The sequence below is a fragment of the Oncorhynchus tshawytscha genome, linkage group LG03 (genome assembly GCF_018296145.1).
Source record: "Oncorhynchus tshawytscha isolate Ot180627B linkage group LG03, Otsh_v2.0, whole genome shotgun sequence".
NCBI classification, from domain to species: domain Eukaryota; kingdom Metazoa; phylum Chordata; class Actinopteri; order Salmoniformes; family Salmonidae; genus Oncorhynchus; species Oncorhynchus tshawytscha.
The window spans coordinates 77,826,259-77,844,881 of record NC_056431.1 but is presented as its reverse complement, the minus strand read 5'-3'; the positions used below and the strand labels follow the sequence as shown (position 1 = coordinate 77,844,881).

General features: G+C 48.8%; 1 protein-coding gene across 2 annotated transcripts in view; it reads right to left on the bottom strand.

Annotated features, from left to right (window-relative positions):
* Positions 1-18,623, bottom strand: part of LOC112239088 (receptor-type tyrosine-protein phosphatase-like N) — a 131,198-nt gene that overhangs the window by 39,171 nt on the left and 73,404 nt on the right. For both annotated transcript variants that reach the window (XM_042320034.1, XM_042320033.1), the window contains exon 12: positions 6,827-6,891. In XM_042320034.1, coding sequence (XP_042175968.1) covers positions 6,827-6,891 — 65 coding nt within the window. The remainder of the gene's footprint in view (positions 1-6,826; positions 6,892-18,623) is intronic.

Here is an 18,623-nt window from a genome sequence, read left to right as displayed (position 1 = left end):
TCTGTACCGTAACACCCTGTATATAGCCTCCACATTGACTCTGTACCGGTACCCCCTGTATATAGCCTCCACATTGACTATGTACCGTAACAACCTGTATATAGCCTCCACATTGACTCTGTACCGTAATACCCTGTATATAGTCTCCACTTTGACTCTGTACCGGTACCCCTGTATATAGCCTCCACATTGACTCTGTACCGTAACACCCTGTATATAGCATCCACATTGACTCTGTACTGGTACCCCTGTATATAGCCTCCACATTGACTCTGTACCGTAACACCCTGTATATAGCATCCACATTGACTCTGTACTGGTACCCCTGTATATAGCCTCCACATTGACTCTGTACCGTAACACCCTGTATATAGCCTCCACATTGACTCTGTACCGTAACACCCTGTATATAGCCTCCACATTGACTCTGTACCGTAATACCCTGTATATAGCCTCCACATAGACTCTGTACCGTAATACCCTGTATATAGCCTCCACATTGGTTCTGTACCGTAACAACCTGTATATAGCCTCCACATTGACTCTGTACCGTAACACCCTGTATATAGCCTCCACATTGACTCTGTACTGGTACCCCCTGTATATAGCCTCCACATTGACTCTGTATCACTACCCCCTGTATATAGCCTCCACATTGACTCTGTACCGGTACTCCCTGTATATAGCCTCCACATTGACTCTGTACCGTAACACCCTGTATATAGCATCCACATTGACTCTGTACTGGTACCCCCTGTATATAGCCTCCACATTGACTCTGTACCGTAACACCCTGTATATAGCCTCCACTTTGACTCTGTACCGGTACTCCCTGTATATAGCCTCCACATTGACTCTGTACCGTAACACCCTGTATATTGCCTCCACATTGACTCTGTACTGGTACCCCTGTATATAGCCTCCACATTGACTCTGTACCGTAATACCCTGTATATAGCCTCCACATTGACTCTGTACCGTAACACCCTGTATATAGCCTCCACATTGACTCTGTACTGGTACCCCTGTATATAGCCTCCACATTGACTCTGTACCGGTACCCCTGTATATAGCCTCCACATTGACTCTGTACCGTAACACCCTGTATATAGCCTCCACATTGACTCTGTACCGGTACCCCTGTATATAGCCTCCACATTGACTATGTACCGTAACAACCTGTATATAGCCTCCACATTGACTCTGTACCGTAATACCCTGTATATAGTCTCCACTTTGACTCTGTACCGGTACCCCATGTATATAGCCTCCACATTGACTCTGTACCGTAACACCCTGTATATAGCATCCACATTGACTCTGTACTGGTACCCCCTGTATATAGCCTCCACATTGACTCTGTACCGTAACACCCTGTATATAGCATCCACATTGACTCTGTACTGGTACCCCCTGTATATAGCCTCCACATTGACTCTGTACCGTAACACCCTGTATATAGCCTCCACATTGACTCTGTACCGTAACACCCTGTATATAGCCTCCACATTGACTCTGTACCGTAATACCCTGTATATAGCCTCCACATTGACTCTGTACCGGTACACCCTGTATATAGCCTCCACATTGACTCTGTACCGGTACCCCCTGTATATAGCCTCCACATTGACTCTGTACCGTAACACCCTGTATATAGCCTCCACATTGACTCTGTACCGTAATACCCTGTATATAGCCTCCACATTGACTCTGTACTGGTACCCCCTGTATATAGCCTCCACATTGACTCTCTACCGTAACACCCTGTATATAGCCTCCACATTGACTCTGTACCGGTACCCCCTGTATATAGCCTCCACATTGACTCTGTACCGTAACACCCTGTATATAGCCTCCACATTGACTCTGTACCGGTACCCCCTGTATATAGCCTCCACATTGACTCTGTACCGGTACCCCCTGTATATATCCTCCACATTGACTCTGTACCGTAACACCCTGTATATAGCCTCCACATTGACTCTGTACCGGTACCCCCTGTATATAGCCTCCACATTGACTCTGTACCGTAACACCCTGTATATAGCCTCCACATTGACTCTGTACCGGTACCCCCTGTATATAGCCTCCACATTGACTCTGTACCGGTACCCCTGTATATATCCTCCACATTGACTCTGTACCGTAACACCCTGTATATAGCCTCCACATTGACTCTGTACCGGTACCCCTGTATATAGCCTCCACATTGACTCTGTACCGGTACCCCTGTATATAGCCTCCACATTGACTCTGTACCGGTACACCCTGTATATAGCCTCCACATTGACTCTGTACCGTAACACCCTGTATATAGCCTCCACATTGACTCTGTACCGTAACACCCTGTATATAGCCTCCACATTGACTCTGTACCGGTACCCCCTGTATATAGCCTCCACATTGACTCTGTACCGGTACACCCTGTATATAGCCTCCACATTGACTCTGTACCGTAATACCCTGTATATAGCCTCCACATTGACTCTGTACCGTAATACCCTGTATATAGCCTCCACATTGACTCTGTACTGTAACACCCTGTATATAGCCTCCACATTGACTCTGTACCGTAATACCCTGGATATAGCCTCCACATTGACTCTGTACCGGTACCCCCTGTATATAGCCTCCACATTGACTCTGTACCGGTACCCCCTGTATATAGCCTCCACATTGACTCTGTACCGGTACACCCTGTATATAGCCTCCACATTGACTCTGTACCGTAACACCCTGTATATAGCCTCCACATTGACTCTGTACCGTAATACCCTGTATATAGCCTCCACATTGACTCTGTACCGTAACACCCTGTATATAGCCTCCACATTGACTCTGTACCGTAATACCCTGTATATAGCCTCCACATTGACTCTGTACCGGTACCCCCTGTATATAGCCTCCACATTGACTCTGTACCGTAACACCCTGTATATAGCCTCCACATTGACTCTGTACCGTAATACCCTGTATATAGCCTCCACATTGACTCTGTACCGGTACCCCCTGTATATAGCCTCCACATTGACTCTGTACCGCAATACCCTGTATATAGCCTCCACATTGACTCTGTACCGTAACACCCTGTATATAGCCTTCACATTGACTCTGTATCATAACACCCTGTATATAGCCTCCACATTGACTCTGTACCGTAATACCCTGTATATAGCCTCCACATTGACTCTGTACCGTAACACCCTGTATTGTTATTTTACTGCTGCTTTTTTCATTTATTTGTTACTTTTATTTTCTATTTTTTTCTTAACACTTATTTTTCTTAAAATGTCATTGCAGGTTAGGAGAATTAGGTTAAGGTTAGGAAAAGAGCTGGGGTTTGCCATGGCCTCTTGATAGGCGCCTGGGCGTTGCCCATTGATCAACCAAAGGCTCGTTATAGGTTAGTGTGACCAGCGCATCCAACTATCAATTGAATTTACCACAGGTAGAATCAAGTTGTAGAAACATCTCAAAGGTGATCAATGAAAAGTCTGAATATTTATGTAAATACGATATCAGTTTTTTATTTGTGCAAACATTTCTAAAAAACAGTTTTTGCTTTGTCATTATGGGGTATTGTGATGTCATTAGGGGGTATTGTGATGTCATTAGGGGGTATTGTGATGTCATTAGGGGGTATTGTGATGTCATTAGGGGGTATTGTGATGTCATTGTGGGGTATTGTGATGTCATTATGGGGTATTGTGTGTAGATTGATGAGGGAAAAACATATATTTAACCCATTTTAGAATGAGGCTGTAACGTAACAAAATGTGGAAAAAGTCAAGGGGTCTGAATACTTTCCGAATGCACTGTATGTGAAGGGAAAAAAACACGAGAACAAATGACTCAATGCCAGTGCTATCCAGGGTCCTTAGGACATCCCTACCCCTACTCTTACCTTATGTCACACCCTGACACTTGTCTTTGTGCTTGTCTCCACCCCCCTCCAGGTGTCGCCCGTCTTCCCCATTTTCCCCTGTGCATTTATACCCGTGTTCTCTGTTTGTCTGTTGCCAGTTCGTCTTGTCTCGTTAAGTCTACCAGCGTTTTTGTTTTTGTTTTACTGTACTCCTGTTTCTTGTTAGTTCCTGTTCTAGTTCTCCCGGTTGTTGAGCATTCTGCCTACCTGACCCTGAGCCTGCCTGCCGTTCTGTACCTTACAGACTTTGCCCTGGATTACTGACCTCTGCCTGCCCTTGACCTGTCGTTTGCCTGCCCCCTGTTTCATAAATAAACATTTATTATTTCAAACGGTCTACATCTGGGTTTTATCCTGAGGTCTGATACCTTAACCCCTAACCTTACTGTAACCGTAAACCTTACCGTAACTCTAACTGTAAATCTTACCCTATCTCTAACCGTAAACCTTACTGTAAACCTTACTGTAACCGTAAACCTTACTGTAAACCTTACCTGAACCCTAACCAAAAACCTTACCGTAACTCTAACTGTAACCCTAACCGTAACTCTAACCGTAAACCTTACCGTAACTCTAACTGTAACCCTAACCGTAACTCTAACCGTAAACCTTACCGTAACTCTAACCGTAAACCTTACCGTATCTCTAACCATAAACCTTACCATAACCCTAACTGTATCTCTAACCGTAAACCTTACCGTATCTCTAACCGTAAACCTTACTGTAAACCTTACTGTAACCGTAAACCTTACTGCAAACCTTACCGTAACCCTAACCGTAAACCTTACCGTAACTCTAACTGTAACCCTAACCGTAACCCTAACCGTAACTCTAACCGTAAACCTTACCGTAACTCTAACCATAAACCTTACCGTATCTCTAACTGTAAACCTTACCGTAACCCTAACTGTATCTCTAACCGTAAACCTTACCGTATGTCTAACCGTAAACCTTACCGTATCTAACCATAAACCTTACCGTAACCCTAACTGTATCTCTAACCGTAAACCTTAACGTAACTCTAACCGTAAACCTTACCGTAACTCTAACCGTAAACCTTACCGTAACCCTAACCGTATCTCTAACCGTAAACCTTACCATATCTCTAACCGTAAACCTTAAAGTAACTCTAACCGTAAACCTTACCGTAACTCTGACCGTAAACCTTACCGTAACTCTAACCGTAAACCTTACCGTAACTCTAACCGTAAACCTTACCGTAACTCTAACCGTAAACCTTACCGTAAATCTTACTGTAAACCTTACTGTAAACCTTACCGTAACCCTAACTGTAAACCTTACCGTAACTCTAACTCTAACCGTAAACCTTACCATATCTCTAACCGTAAACCTTACCGTACCTCTAACCGTAAACCTTACCGTAACCCTTACTGTAAACCTTACCGTAACTGTAACTCTAACCGTAAACCTTACCATATCTCTAACCGTAAACCTTAACGTAACTCTAACCGTAAACCTTACCGTAACCCTTACTGTAAACCTTACCGTAACTCTAACTCTAACCGTAAACCTTAGAGGGGGAAGAGAGAGGAGAGAGAGGAGTGGGGGAAGAGAGAGGAGAGAGAGGAGGGGGGGGAAGTGAGAGGAGAGAGAGGAGAGGGGGAAGAGAGAGGAGAGAGAGGAGTGGGGGAAGAGAGAGGAGAGAGAGGAGTGCGGAAGAGAGAGAGGAGTTAGGGAAGAGAGGAGTTAGGGAAGAGAGAGGAGAGAGAGGAGTGGGGGAAGAGAGAGGAGAGGAGTGAGGGAAGAGAGAGGAGAGAGAGGAGGGGGAAGAGAGAGGAGAGGAGGAGGAAGTGAGGGGAGAGGGAGGAGTGGGGAAGAGAGAGAGAAGAGGGAGAAGAGAGAGGAGAGAGGAGTGAGGGAAGAGAGAGAGGAGTGGGGAAGAGAGAGAGGAGAGGGGGAAGAGAGAGGAGAGAGAGGAGTGGGGGAAGATAGAGGAGAGAGGGGAGTGGGGGAAGAGAGAGGCGAGAGGGGAGTGGGGGAAGAGAGAGGAGAGAGAGGAGTGGGGAAGAGAGAGGAGAGAGAGAGTGGGGGAAAGAGAGAGGAGAGAGAGGAGTGAGGGAAGAGAGAGGAGAGGGGGAAGAGAGAGGAAAGAGAGGAGAGGGGGAAGAGATAGGAAAGAGAGGAGTTAGGGAAGAGAGAGGAGAGAGAGGAGTGGGGAAGAGAGAGGAGAGAGGGGGAAGAGAGAGGGAAGAGAGAAGAGAGAGAGAGGAGGGGGTGGGGAAGAGAGAGGAGAGAGAGGAGTGGGGGAAGAGAGAGGAGAGGGGGAAGAGAGAGGAAAGAGAGGAGAGGGGGAACAGATAGGAAAGAGAGGAGAGGGGGAAGAGAGAGGAGTGGTGGAAGAGAGAGGAAAGAGAGGAGAGGGGGAAGAGAGAGGAGTGGGGAAGAGAGAGGAGAGGGGGAAGAGACAGGAAAGAGAGGAGAGGGGGAAGAGAGAGGAGAGAGAGGAGTGGGGAAGAGAGAGGAAAGAGAGGAGTGAGGGAAGAGAGAGGAGAGAGGGGGAAGAGAGAGAGAGGAGAGGGGGAAGGGAGAGGAGAGAGAGGAGAGAGGGGGGAAGAGAGAGAGAGGAGAGGGGGAAGAGAGAGGAGAGAGATGAGTGGGGAAGAGAGAGAGGAGTGGGGAAGAGAGAGAGGAGTGGGGAAGAGAGAGGAAAGAGAGGAGTTAGGGAAGAGAGAGGAGTGGGGAATACATAGACATTTAGCAAGGTTGTCCTGAGAGAGAGAGAGAGAGAGAGAGAGAGAGAGAGATGGAGAGAGAGAGAGAGAGAGAGAGGACATTAAGGCAGAGAGGACATTAAGGCAGAGAGCGTCACCCTTGTCTAAGTGTTCCCCCTCTAGAGAGGGTTGATGACATGAGGAAGGGCAGAAGGAAGTTATACTGTACCTCTCCCACACCAGTCTGCAGTATCTTCAACCCTGTCTCAGACTCCAGAAAGGACTTCTGAGACGCTGACAGAGACAAAATCACACAACAAACCAAAACAGTCATTATTCACAATTTTCAACACACTATTCTGTCTATGCCTCAAATGGTACACTGTTCCCTGTTTTAGTTTGAACCCCTACGGAGGGTCAGAGTGAAAGGGATTGTGGGTTCTTCTCTGGAATCATGGAAATGTACACTTAGATACTCATATCCTTCAACCCAGCCAGAGACCCAACCTTTACATTCAGCTGAAGTATAGCCACAGTCAGACGACATAACACAATAAGAATATCTCTGGTAGGCTTAGGGACATTTTATAGATAAAGGATTGGTCCTATGAGAAGTATTTTGGACTAAAAGTTCACCAGAGTCAATTAATAGATGGACACCCGGCAGACTGCGTCTCTGAGAACAACAGGTTCTGACTGCTGAGAGAGAATGGTTCTGTCTTTCTTTCCCTCTTTTACAGAGCTTTAATCTGCCAGAGAGGCCTGTGCTGGGATACAGAGTGTTAATATGGAGACAGAGAAAGGAGAGAGAGGCAGACAAAGACAGAGAGAGATAGATAGAGAGATAAAGACAGACAGATTGAGAGCGTGAGAGAGAGAACGATAGAGAGAGCGAGAGACAGAGAGAGAAAGACAGACAGATTGAGAGCGTGAGAGAGAACGAGAGAGAGAGAAAGACAGGGAGATGAAGACAGACAGAAAGGAGTGAGACAGACAGAGCGAGAGATAAAGACAGACAGATCGGGAGCGTGGGAGAACGAGAGAGAACGAGAGAGAGCGAGAGAGAACGAGAGAGAGAATGAGAGAACGGGAGAGAGAATGGGAGAGAGAAAGAGAGAGAGAATGAGAGAATGAGAGAACGGGAGAGAGAATGAGAGAATGAGAGAATGAGAGAGAGAATGAGAGAACAGGAGAGAGAACGGGAGAGAGAATGAGAGAACGAGAGAGAGAACGGGAGAGAGAACGAGAGAGAGAATGAGAGAACGAGAGAGAGAACGGGAGAGAGAACAGGAGAGAGAACGGGAGAGAGAACGGGAGAGAGAACGGGAGAGAGAATGAGAGAACGGGAGAGAGAACGAGAGAGAGAACGGGAGAGAGAATGAGAGAACGAGAGAGAGAATGAGAGAACGAGAGAGAACGAGAGAGAGAATGAGAGAACGAGAGAGAACGAGAGACAACGAGAGAGAGAATGAGAGAACAGGAGAGAGAACAGGAGAGAGAACGAGAGAGAGAATGAGAGAACAGGAGAGAGAACGAGAGAGAGAACGAGAGAGAGAATGAGAGAACGAGAGAGAGAACGAGAGAGAATGAGAGAACGAGAGAGAGAATGAGAGAACGAGAGAGAACGAGAGAGAGAATGAGAGAACGAGAGAACGGGAGAGAGAACAGGAGAGAGAACGGGAGAGAGAACGGAGAGAGAACAGGAGAGAGAACAGGAGAGAGAACGGAGAGAGAACAGGAGAGAGAACAGGAGAGAGAACAGGAGAGAGAACAGGGAGAGAACAGAGAGAGAACAGGAGAGAGAACAGGAGAGAGAACAGGAGAGAGAACAGGAGAGAGAACGGGAGAGAGAACAGGAGAGAGAACAGGAGAGAGAAGAGAGAACGGGAGAGAGAACAGGAGAGAGAACAGGAGAGAGAACAGAGAGAGAACGGGAGAGAGAACGGGAGAGAGAACGGGAGAGAGAACAGGAGAGAGAACGGAGAGAGAACGGAGAGAGAACAGGAGAGAGAACGGGAGAGAGAACAGGAGAGAGAACAGGAGAGAGAACAGGAGAGAGAACAGGAGAGAGAACAGGAGAGAGAACAGGAGAGAGAACAGGAGAGAGAAAAAGGAGAGAGAACGAGAGAGAACAGAGAGAGAACGGGAGAGAGAACGGGAGAGAAAACAGGGAGAGAGAACAGGAGAGAGAACAGGAGAGAGAACAGAGAGAACGGGAGAGAGAACGGGAGAGAGAACGGGAGAGAGAACAGGAGAGAGAACAGGAGAGAGAACAGGAGAGAGAACAGGAGAGAGAACAGGAGAGAGAACGGGAGAGAGAACAGGAGAGAGAACGAGAGAAGAACAGGAGAGAGAACAGGAGAGAGAACAGGAGAGAGAACAGGAGAGAGAACAGGAGAGAGAACAGGAGAGAGAACAGGAGAGAGAACGGGAAAGAGAACAGGAGAGAGAACAGGAGAGAGAACAGCAGAGAGAACGAGAGAGAATGAGAGAACAGGAGAGAGAACGGAGAGAGAGAAACAGGAGAGAGAACGGGAGAGAGAACAGGAGAGAGAACAGGAGAGAGAACAGGAGAGAGAACGGGAGAGAGAACGAACAGGAGAGAGAACAGGAGAGAGAACAGGAGAGAGAACGGGAGAGAGAACAGGAGAGAGAACGGGAGAGAGAACAGGAGAGAGAACAGGAGAGAGAACAGGAGAGAGAACAGGAGAGAGAACAGGAGAGAGAACAGGAGAGAACAGGAGAGAACAGGAGAGAGAACAGGAGAGAGAACAGGAGAGAGAACGGGAAGAGAACGGAGAGAGAACGGAGAGAGAACAGGAGAGAGAACAGAATGAGAGAACAGGAGAGAGAACAGGAGAGAGAACAGGAGAGAGAACGGGAAAGAGAACAGGAGAGAGAACAGGAGAGAGAACAGGAGAGAGAACGGGAGAGAGAACGGAGAGAGAATGGGAGAGAGAACAGGAGAGAGAACAGGAGAGAGAACGGAGAGAGAACGGAGAGAGAACAGAAGAGAACAGGGAGAGAGAACGGAGAGAGAACGGGAGAGAGAACAGGAGAGAGAACAGGAGAGAGAACAGGAGAGAGAACAGGAGAGAGAACAGGAGAGAGAACAGGAGAGAGAACGGAGAGAGAACGGGAGAGAGAACAGGAGAGAGAACAGAGAGAGAACAGGAGAGAGAACGGAGAGAGAACAGGAGAGAGAACAGGAGAGAGAACAGGAGAGAGAACGGGAGAGAGAACGGAGAGAGAACAGAGAGAGAACAGGAGAGAGAACAGGAGAGAGAACAGGAGAGAGAATGAGAGAACAGGAGAGAGAACGGGAGAGAGAACGAGAGAGAGAATGAGAGAGAGAATGAGAGAACAGGAGAGAGAACGGGAGAGAGAACGGGAGAGAGAACGAGAGAGAGAATGAGAGAGAGAACAGAGAGAACGAGAGAGAACGAGAGAGAACAGGAGAGAGAACGGGAGAGAGAACAGGGAGAGAGAGAATGAGAGAGAGAACAGGAGAGAGAATGAGAGAGAGAACAGGAGAGAGAACGGGAGAGAGAACGGGAGAGAGAACAGGAGAGAGAACAGAACAGGAGAGAGAACGGAGAGAACGAGAGAGAACAGGAGAGAGAACGGGAGAGAGAACAGGAGAGAGAATGAGAGAGAACAGGAGAGAGAACGGGAGAGAGAACGGAGAGAGAATGAGAGAGAACGGGAGAGAGAACAGGGAGAGAGAACAGGAGAGAGAACGGGAGAGAGAACAGGAGAGAGAATGAGAGAACAGGAGAGAGAACGGAGAGAGAACGAGAGAGAGAACAGGGAGAGAGAACAGAGAGAGAACAGGAGAGAGAACAGGAGAGAGAACAGGAGAGAGAACAGGAGAGAGACAGGAGAGAGAACGAGAGAGAGAGAAGAACAGGAGAGAGAACAGGAGAGAGAACATGGAGAGAGAACAGGAGAGAGAACGAGAGAGAGAGAGAGAGAATGAGAGAACAGGAGAGAGAACGGGAGAGAGAACAGAGAGAGAACAGAGAGAGAGAGAGAGGGAGAGAGAACAGGAGAGAGAACGAGAGAGAACAGGAGAGAGAACAGGAGAGAGAACGGGAGAGAGAACAGGAGAGAGAACGGGAGAGAGAACAGGAGAGAACAGAGAGAGAACGGGAGAGAGAACGGAGAGAGAACGAAGAGAGAATGAGAGAACAGGAGAGAGAGAGAGAAACAGGAGAGAGAACAGGAGAGAGAACAGAGAGAACAGGAGAGAGAACAGGAGAGAGAACAGGAGAGAGAACAGGGAGAGAGAACAGGGAGAGAGAACAGGAGAGAGAACAGGAGAGAGAACGGGAGAGAGAACGGAGAGAGAACAGAGAACAGAGAGAGAACAGGAGAGAGAACGGGAGAGAGAACAGGAGAGAGAACGGGAGAGAGAACAGGAGAGAGAACAAGAGAGAGAACAGGAGAGAGAACAGGAGAGAGAACGGGAGAGAGAACAGGAGAGAGAACAGGAGAGAGAACAGGAGAGAGAACAGGAGAGAGAAACAGGAGAGAGAACAGGAGAGAGAACGGGAAGAGAACAGGAGAGAGAACAGGAGAGAGAACAGGAGAGAGAACGGAGAGAGAACGGGAGAGAGAACGGGAGAGAGAACAGGAGAGAGAACAGAGAGAACAGGAGAGAGAACAGGAGAGAGAACAGGGAGAGAGAACAGGAGAGAGAACAGGAGAGAGAACAGAGAGAGAACAGGAGAGAGAATGAGAGAGAACAGAGAGAGAACGGGAGAGAGAACGGAGAGAGAACAGAGAGAGAACGGGAGAGAGAACAGAGAGAGAACGGAGAGAGAACAGGAGAGAGAACAGGAGAGAGAACAGGAGAGAGAACGGAGAGAGAACAGGAGAGAGAACGGGAGAGAGAACAGGAGAGAGAACAGGAGAGAGAACGGAGAGAGAAACGAGAGAGAGAGAACAGGAGAGAGAACGGGAGAGAGAACGGGAGAGAGAACAGAGAGAGAACAGGAGAGAGAACAGAGAGAGAACGGGAGAGAGAACAGGAGAGAGAACAGGAGAGAGAACGGAGAGAGAACGGAGAGAGAAAGAGAACAGGAGAGAGAACGGAGAGAGAACGGGAGAGAGAACGGAGAGAGAACAGAGAGAGAGAGAGAGAACAGGAGAGAGAACAGGAGAGAGAACAGGAGAGAGAACGGGAGAGAGAACAGAGAGAGAGAGAGAGAGAACAGAGAGAGAACAGGAGAGAGAACAGGAGAGAGAACAGAGAGAGAACAGAGAGAGAGAACGGAGAGAGAACGAGAGAGAACAGGGAGAGAGAGAAGAGAGAACAGAGAGAGAACAGGAGAGAGAACGGAGAGAGAACGGGAGAGAGAACGAGAGAACAGGAGAGAGAACAGGAGAGAGAACGAGAGAGAACAGAGAGAGAGAGAGAGAACAGGAGAGAGAACAGGAGAGAGAACGGGAGAGAGAACAGGAGAGAGAACGGGAGAGAGAACGAGAGAGAACAGGAGAGAGAAATGAGAGAGAACAGGAGAGAACAGGAGAGAGAACAGGAGAGAGAACGGGAGAGAGAACGAGAGAACAGAGAAGAACAGGAGAGAGAACAGGAGAGAGAATGGAGAGAGAACGGGAGAGAGAACAGGAGAGAGAACAGGAGAGAGAACAGGAGAGAGAACAGAGAGAGAATATGGGAGAGAGAGAACAGGAGAGAGAACGAGAGAGAAACAGGAGAGAGAATGAGAGAACAGGAGAGAGAACAGGAGAGAGAACGGGAGAGAGAACAGGAGAGAGAACAGGAGAGAGAACAGGAGAGAGAATGGGAGAGAGAACGGGAGAGAGAACGGAGAGAAAGAGAGAACAGGAGAGAGAAACGAGAAGAACGAGAGAGAACAGGAGAGAGAACGGGAGAGAGAACAGGGAGAGAGAACAGGAGAGAGAACGGAGAGAGAGAGAGAACAGAGAGAGAACAGGAGAGAGAACAGGAGAGAGAACAGGAGAGAGAACGGGAGAGAGAACGGGAGAGAGAACAGGAGAGAGAACAGGAGAGAGAACAGGAGAGAGAACAGGAGAGAGAACAGGAGAGAGAACGGAGAGAGAACGGAGAGAGAACAGGAGAGAGAACAGGAGAGAGAACAGGAGAGAGAACGGAGAGAACAGGAGAGAGAACAGGAGAGAGAACGGGAGAGAGAACAGGAGAGAGAACAGGAGAGAGAACAGGAGAGAGAACAGGAGAGAGAACAGGAGAGAGAACAGGAGAGAGAACAGAGAGAGAACAGGGAGAGAAACAGGAGAGAGAACAGGGAGAGAGAACAGGAGAGAGAACGGGAGAGAGAACAGGAGAGAGAACAGGAGAGAGAACAGGAGAGAGAACAGGAGAGAGAACAGGAGAGAGAACAGGAGAGAGAATGAGAACAGAGAGAGAACGAGAGAGAACGGGAGAGAGAACAGGAGAGAGAACAGGAGAGAGAACAGGAGAGAGAACGGGAGAGAGAACAGGAGAGAGAACGGAATGAGAGAACAGGAGAGAGAAAGAGAACAGGGAGAGAGAACGAGAGAGAGAAACAGGAGAGAGAACAGGAGAGAGAACGGGAGAGAGAACAGGAGAGAGAACAGGGAGAGAGAACAGGAGAGAGAAACGGGAGAGAGAACAGGAGAGAGAACAGAGAGAGAACGGGAGAGAGAACAGGAGAGAGAACAGAGAGAGAACAGAGAGAGAACGGAGAGAGAACAGGAGAGAGAACAGAGAGAGAACAGGAGAGAGAACAGGAGAGAGAACAGGAGAGAGAACAGAGAGAGAACAGGAGAGAGAACAGAGAGAGAACAGGAGAGAGAACAGAATGAACAGGAGAGAGAATGAGAGAACAGGAGAGAGAACGGGAGAGAGAACAGGGAGAGAGAACGAGAGAGAATGAGAGAGAAGAATGAGAGAACAGGAGAGAGAACAGGAGAGAGAACAGGAGAGAGAACAGAGAGAGAACGAGAGAGAGAAGAGAGAGAGAATGAGAGAGAACAGGAGAGAGAACGGAGAGAGAACAGGAGAGAGAACGAGAGAGAACAGGAGAGAGAACGGGAGAGAGAACAGGAGAGAGAGGGACAGAGAACAGGAGAGAGAGACAGGAGAGAGAACGGGAGAGAGAAAGAGAGAGAGAGAGAACAGAGAGAGAATGAGAGAACAGGAGAGAGAACGGGAGAGAGAACGGGAGAGAGAACGAGAGAGAGAACAGGAGAGAGAACAGAGAGAGAACAGGAGAGAACAGAGAGAGAACGGGAGAGAGAACAGGAGAGAGAACGAGAGAACGGGAGAGAGAACAGGAGAGAGAACGAGAGAGAACGGGAGAGAGAACGGGAGAGAGAACAGAGAGAGAACGGGAGAGAGAACAGGAGAGAGAACAGGAGAGAGAACAGGAGAGAGAACAGAGAGAGAACGGAGAGAGAACGGAGAGAGAACAGAGAGAGAGAAAACGAGAGAGAGAACAGGAGAGAGACAGGAGAGAGAACGGGAGAGAGAACAGGAGAGAGAACGGAGAGAGAGAGACAGGAGAGAGAACAGGAGAGAGAATTGAGAGAGAACAGAGAGAGAACAGGAGAGAAAACAGGAGAGAGAACAGAGAGAGAACAGAGAGAACGAGAAGAACGGGAGAGAGAACGGGAGAGAGAACAGAGAGAGAACAGGAGAGAGAGAATGGAGAGAGAACAGGAGAGAGAACAGGAGAGAGAACAGGAGAGAGACGGAGAGAGAAACAGAGAGAGAACAGGAGAGAGAACAGGAGAGAGAACGGGAGAGAGAACGGGAGAGAACAGGAGAGAGAACAGGAGAGAGAACAGGAGAGAGAACGGGAGAGAGAACAGGAGAGAGAATGAGAAGAGAGAGAGAACAGGAGAGAGAATGGGAGAGAGAACAGGAGAGAGAACAGGAGAGAGAACGGAGAGAGAACAGGAGAGAGAACAGGAGAGAGAACAGGAGAGAGAACGGGAGAGAGAACGGAGAGAGAGAGAACAGGAGAGAGAATGGAGAGAGAACGGGAGAGAGAGAACAGGAGAGAGAACAGGAGAGAGAACAGGAGAGAGAACAGGAGAGAGAACAGGAGAGAGAATGAGAGAGAGAACAGGAGAGAGAACAGGAGAGAGAACGGAGAGAGAGAACAGGAGAGAGAACAGGAGAGAGAAAAACAGGAGAGAGAACAGGAGAGAGAACAGGAGAGAGAACAGAGAGAGAGAACAGGAGAGAGAATGAGAGAAGAACAGGAGAGAGAACGGGAGAGAGAACAGAGAGAGAATGAGAGAACAGGAGAGAGAACAGGAGAGAGAACAGAAGAGAACAGGAGAGAGAACAGGAGAGAGAACGAGAGAGAACAGGAGAGAGAACAGGAGAGAGAACAGAGAGAGAATGAGAGAAAGAATGAGAACGGGAGAGAGAACGAGGGAGAGAGAACAGGAGAGAGAATGAGAGAACAGGAGAGAGAGAGAGAGAGAACGGGAGAGAGAACAGAGAGAGAACAGGAGAGAGAACAGGAGAGAGAACAGGAGAGAGAACAGGGAGAGAGAACGGAGAGAGAACGGGAGAGAGAACAGGAGAGAGAACGGGAGAGAGAACAGGAGAGAGAACGGGAGAGAGAACGGGAGAGAGAACGGGAGAGAGAAAGGAGGAGAGAGAACAGGAGAGAGAACAGGAGAGAGAACAGGAGAGAGAACAGGAGAGAGAACAGGAGAGAGAATTGGAGAGAACGGGAGAAGAACGAGAGAGAATGAGAGAGAAGGAGAGAACAGAGAGAACGGGAGAGAGAACGAGAGAGAACGGAATGAGAGAGAGAACAGGAGAGAGAACGGGAGAGAGAACAGGAGAGAGAACGGGAGAGAGAACAGGAGAGAGAACAGGAGAGAGAACAGGAGGAGAATGAGAGAACAGGAGAGAGAACGGGAGAGAGAACGAGAGAGAACAGGAGAGAGAACAGGAGAGAAACAGGAGAGAGAACGAGAGAGAACGGGAGAGAGAACAGGAACAGGAGAGAGAACAGGAGAGAGAACGGAGAGAGAACAGGAGAGAGAACGGGAGAGAGAACGGAGAGAGAACAGGAGAGAGAACAGGAGAGAGAACAGGAGAACGAGAATGAGAGAACAGAGAGAGAATGGGAGAGAGAAACGGAGAGAGAACGGGAGAGAGAACAGGAGAGAGAACAGGAGAGAGAACAGGAGAGAGAACAGGAGAGAGAACAGGAGAGAGAACGGGAGAGAGAACAGGAGAGAGAACAGGAGAGAGAACAGGAGAGAGAACAGGAGAGAGAACGGGAGAGAGAACAGGAGAGAGAACGGGAGAGAGAACGGAGAGAGAGAACAGGAGAGAGAACAGAGAGAGAACAGGAGAGAGAACAGGAGAGAGAATGAGAGAACAGGAGAGAGAACGGGAGAGAGAACAGAGAGAGAATGGGAGAGAAACGAGAGAGAGAACAGGAGAGAGAACAGGAGAGAGAACAGGAGAGAGAACGGGAGAGAGAACAGGAGAGAACAAGAGAGAGGGAATGAGAGAGAGAACAGGAGAGAGAACAGGAGAGAGAACAGGAGAGAGAACAGGAGAGAGAATGAACAGGAGAGAACGGGAGAGAGAACGGGAGAGAGAACGAATGAACAGAGAGAGAATGAGAGAACAGGAGAGAGAACGGGAGAGAGAACAGGAGAGAGAACGGAGAGAGAGAACGAGAGAGAACGAGAGAGAGAGAGAGAGAGAGAACAGGAGAGAGAACGAGAGAGAACAGGGAGAGAGAACAAGAGAGAGAACAGGAGAGAGAACGGAGAGAGAACGGGAGAGAACAGGAGAGAGAACAGGAGAGAGAACGGAGAGAGAACGGGAGAGAGAACGGAGAGAGAACGGGAGAGAGAATGAGAGAACGAGAGAGAACAGGAGAGAGAACGGAGAACAGAGAGAGAACGGAGAGAGAGAGAGAACAGGAGAGAGAACAGAGAGAGAGAACGGAGAGAGAACAGGGAGAGAGAACGGGAGAGAGAACGGAGAGAGAATGAGAGAGACAGGAGAGAGAACAGGAGAGAGAACGAGAGAACAGGAGAGAGAGAACAGGAGAGAGAACAGGAGAGAGAATGGGAGAGAGAACGGAGAGAGAACGAGAGAGAGAGAACAGGAGAGAGAACAGGAGAGAGAACAGGAGAGAGAACAGGAGAGAATGGGAGAGAGAACGGGAGAGAGAAAATCGAGAGAACAGGAGAGAGAACAGGAGAGAGAACGGGAGAGAGAACAGGAGAGAGAACGGGAGAGAGAACGGGAGAGAGAACAGGAGAGAGAACGGGAGAGAGAACAGGAGAGAGAAACAGGAGAGAGAACGGGAGAGGAACAACAGGGAGAGAAACAGGAGAGAGAACAGGAGAGAGAACGGGAGAGAACAGGAGAGAGAACAGGGAGAGAACAGGGAGAGAACGGGAGAGAGAACAGGAGAGAGAACAGGAGAGAACAGGAGAGAGAACGGAGAGAGAACAGGAGAGAGAACAGGAGAGAGAACAGGAGAGAATAGAACAGAGAGAGAACAGGGGAGAGAAACGAAACACGAGAGAGAACCAGAGAACGAGAGAGAGAACCAGAGAACAGGAGAGAACGAGAGAGAACCAGAGAACGAGAGAGAATAGAGAGAGAACGAGAGAACGAGAGAGAGAACGAGAGAGAGAGAGAGAACGAGAGAGAGAACCAGAGAACGAGAGAGAGAACCAGAGAACGAGAGAGAGAACCAGAGAACGAGAACGAGAGAACGAGAGAGAGAACGAGAGAGAGAGAATGAGAGAACGAGAGAGAGAGAACGGGAGAGAGAGAAGAGAACAGGAGAGAGAACAGGAGAGAGAGACATGGAGAGAGAACGGGAGAGAGAACAGGGAGAGAACGAGAGAGAGAAGAGAACAGGAGAGAACAGGGAGAGAACGGAGAGAGAACGGGAGAGAGAACGGGAGAGAGAACGGGAGAGAGAACGGGAGAGAGAACAGGAGAGAGAACGAGAGAATCGGGAAGAGAGAAACAGGAGAGAGAACAGGAGAGAGAACAGAGGAGAGAGAACAGGAGAGAGAAATGCGGAGAGAGAACGGGAGAGAGAACGGGAGAGAGAACAGGAGAGAGAACGGGAGAGAGAACAGGAGAGAGAACGGGAGAGAGAACGGGAGAGAGAACGGGAGAGAGAACAGGAGAGAGAATGGGAGAGAGAACGGGAGAGAGAACAGGAGAGAGAGAACAGGAGAGAGAACAGGAGAGAGAACAGGAGAGAGAACAGGAGAGAGAATGAGAGAACAGGGAGAGAGAACGGGAGAGAGAACGAGAGAGAAAGTGAGAGAGAGAATGAGAGAACAGGAGAGAGAGTGGAGAGAGAACGAGAGAGAACGAGAGAGAGAACAGGGAGAGAGACGGATGAGAGAACAGGAGAGAGAACAGGAGAGAGAACAGGAGAGAGAACGAGAGAGAGAAACGAGAGAGAGAATGAGAGAGAGAACAGGGAGAGAGAACGAGAGAGAGAACAGGAGAGAGAGAACGGGAGAGAGAACAGGGAGAGAGAACGGGAGAGAGAACAGGAGAGAGAACAGGAGAGAGAATGAGAGAACAGGAGAGAGAACGTGGAGGAGAGAACAGGAGAGAGAACAGGAGAGAGAACGGGAGAGAGAACAGGAGAGAGAACAGGAGAGAGAATGAGAGAACAGGAGAGAGAACACAGAGAGAACGGAGAGAGAGAACGAGAGAGAGAACAGGGAGAGAGAACAGGAGAGAGAACAGAGAGAGAACGGGAGAGAGAACAGGAGAGAGAACAGGAGAGAGAATGTAGAGAGAACAGGAGAGAGAACGGGAGAGAGAACGAGAGAACAGGGAGAGAGAACTGGAGAGAGAACGGGAGAGAGAATGGGAGAGAGAACAGGAGAGAGAGCGAACGAGAACGAGAGAACGAGAGAACGACGAGAGAGAAACCAGGAGAACGACGAGGAGGAACAAGAGTCGCGAGAGAGAACCAGAGAACGACTGAGAGAGAACCAGAGAACGAGGACGAGAGAACCAGAGAACG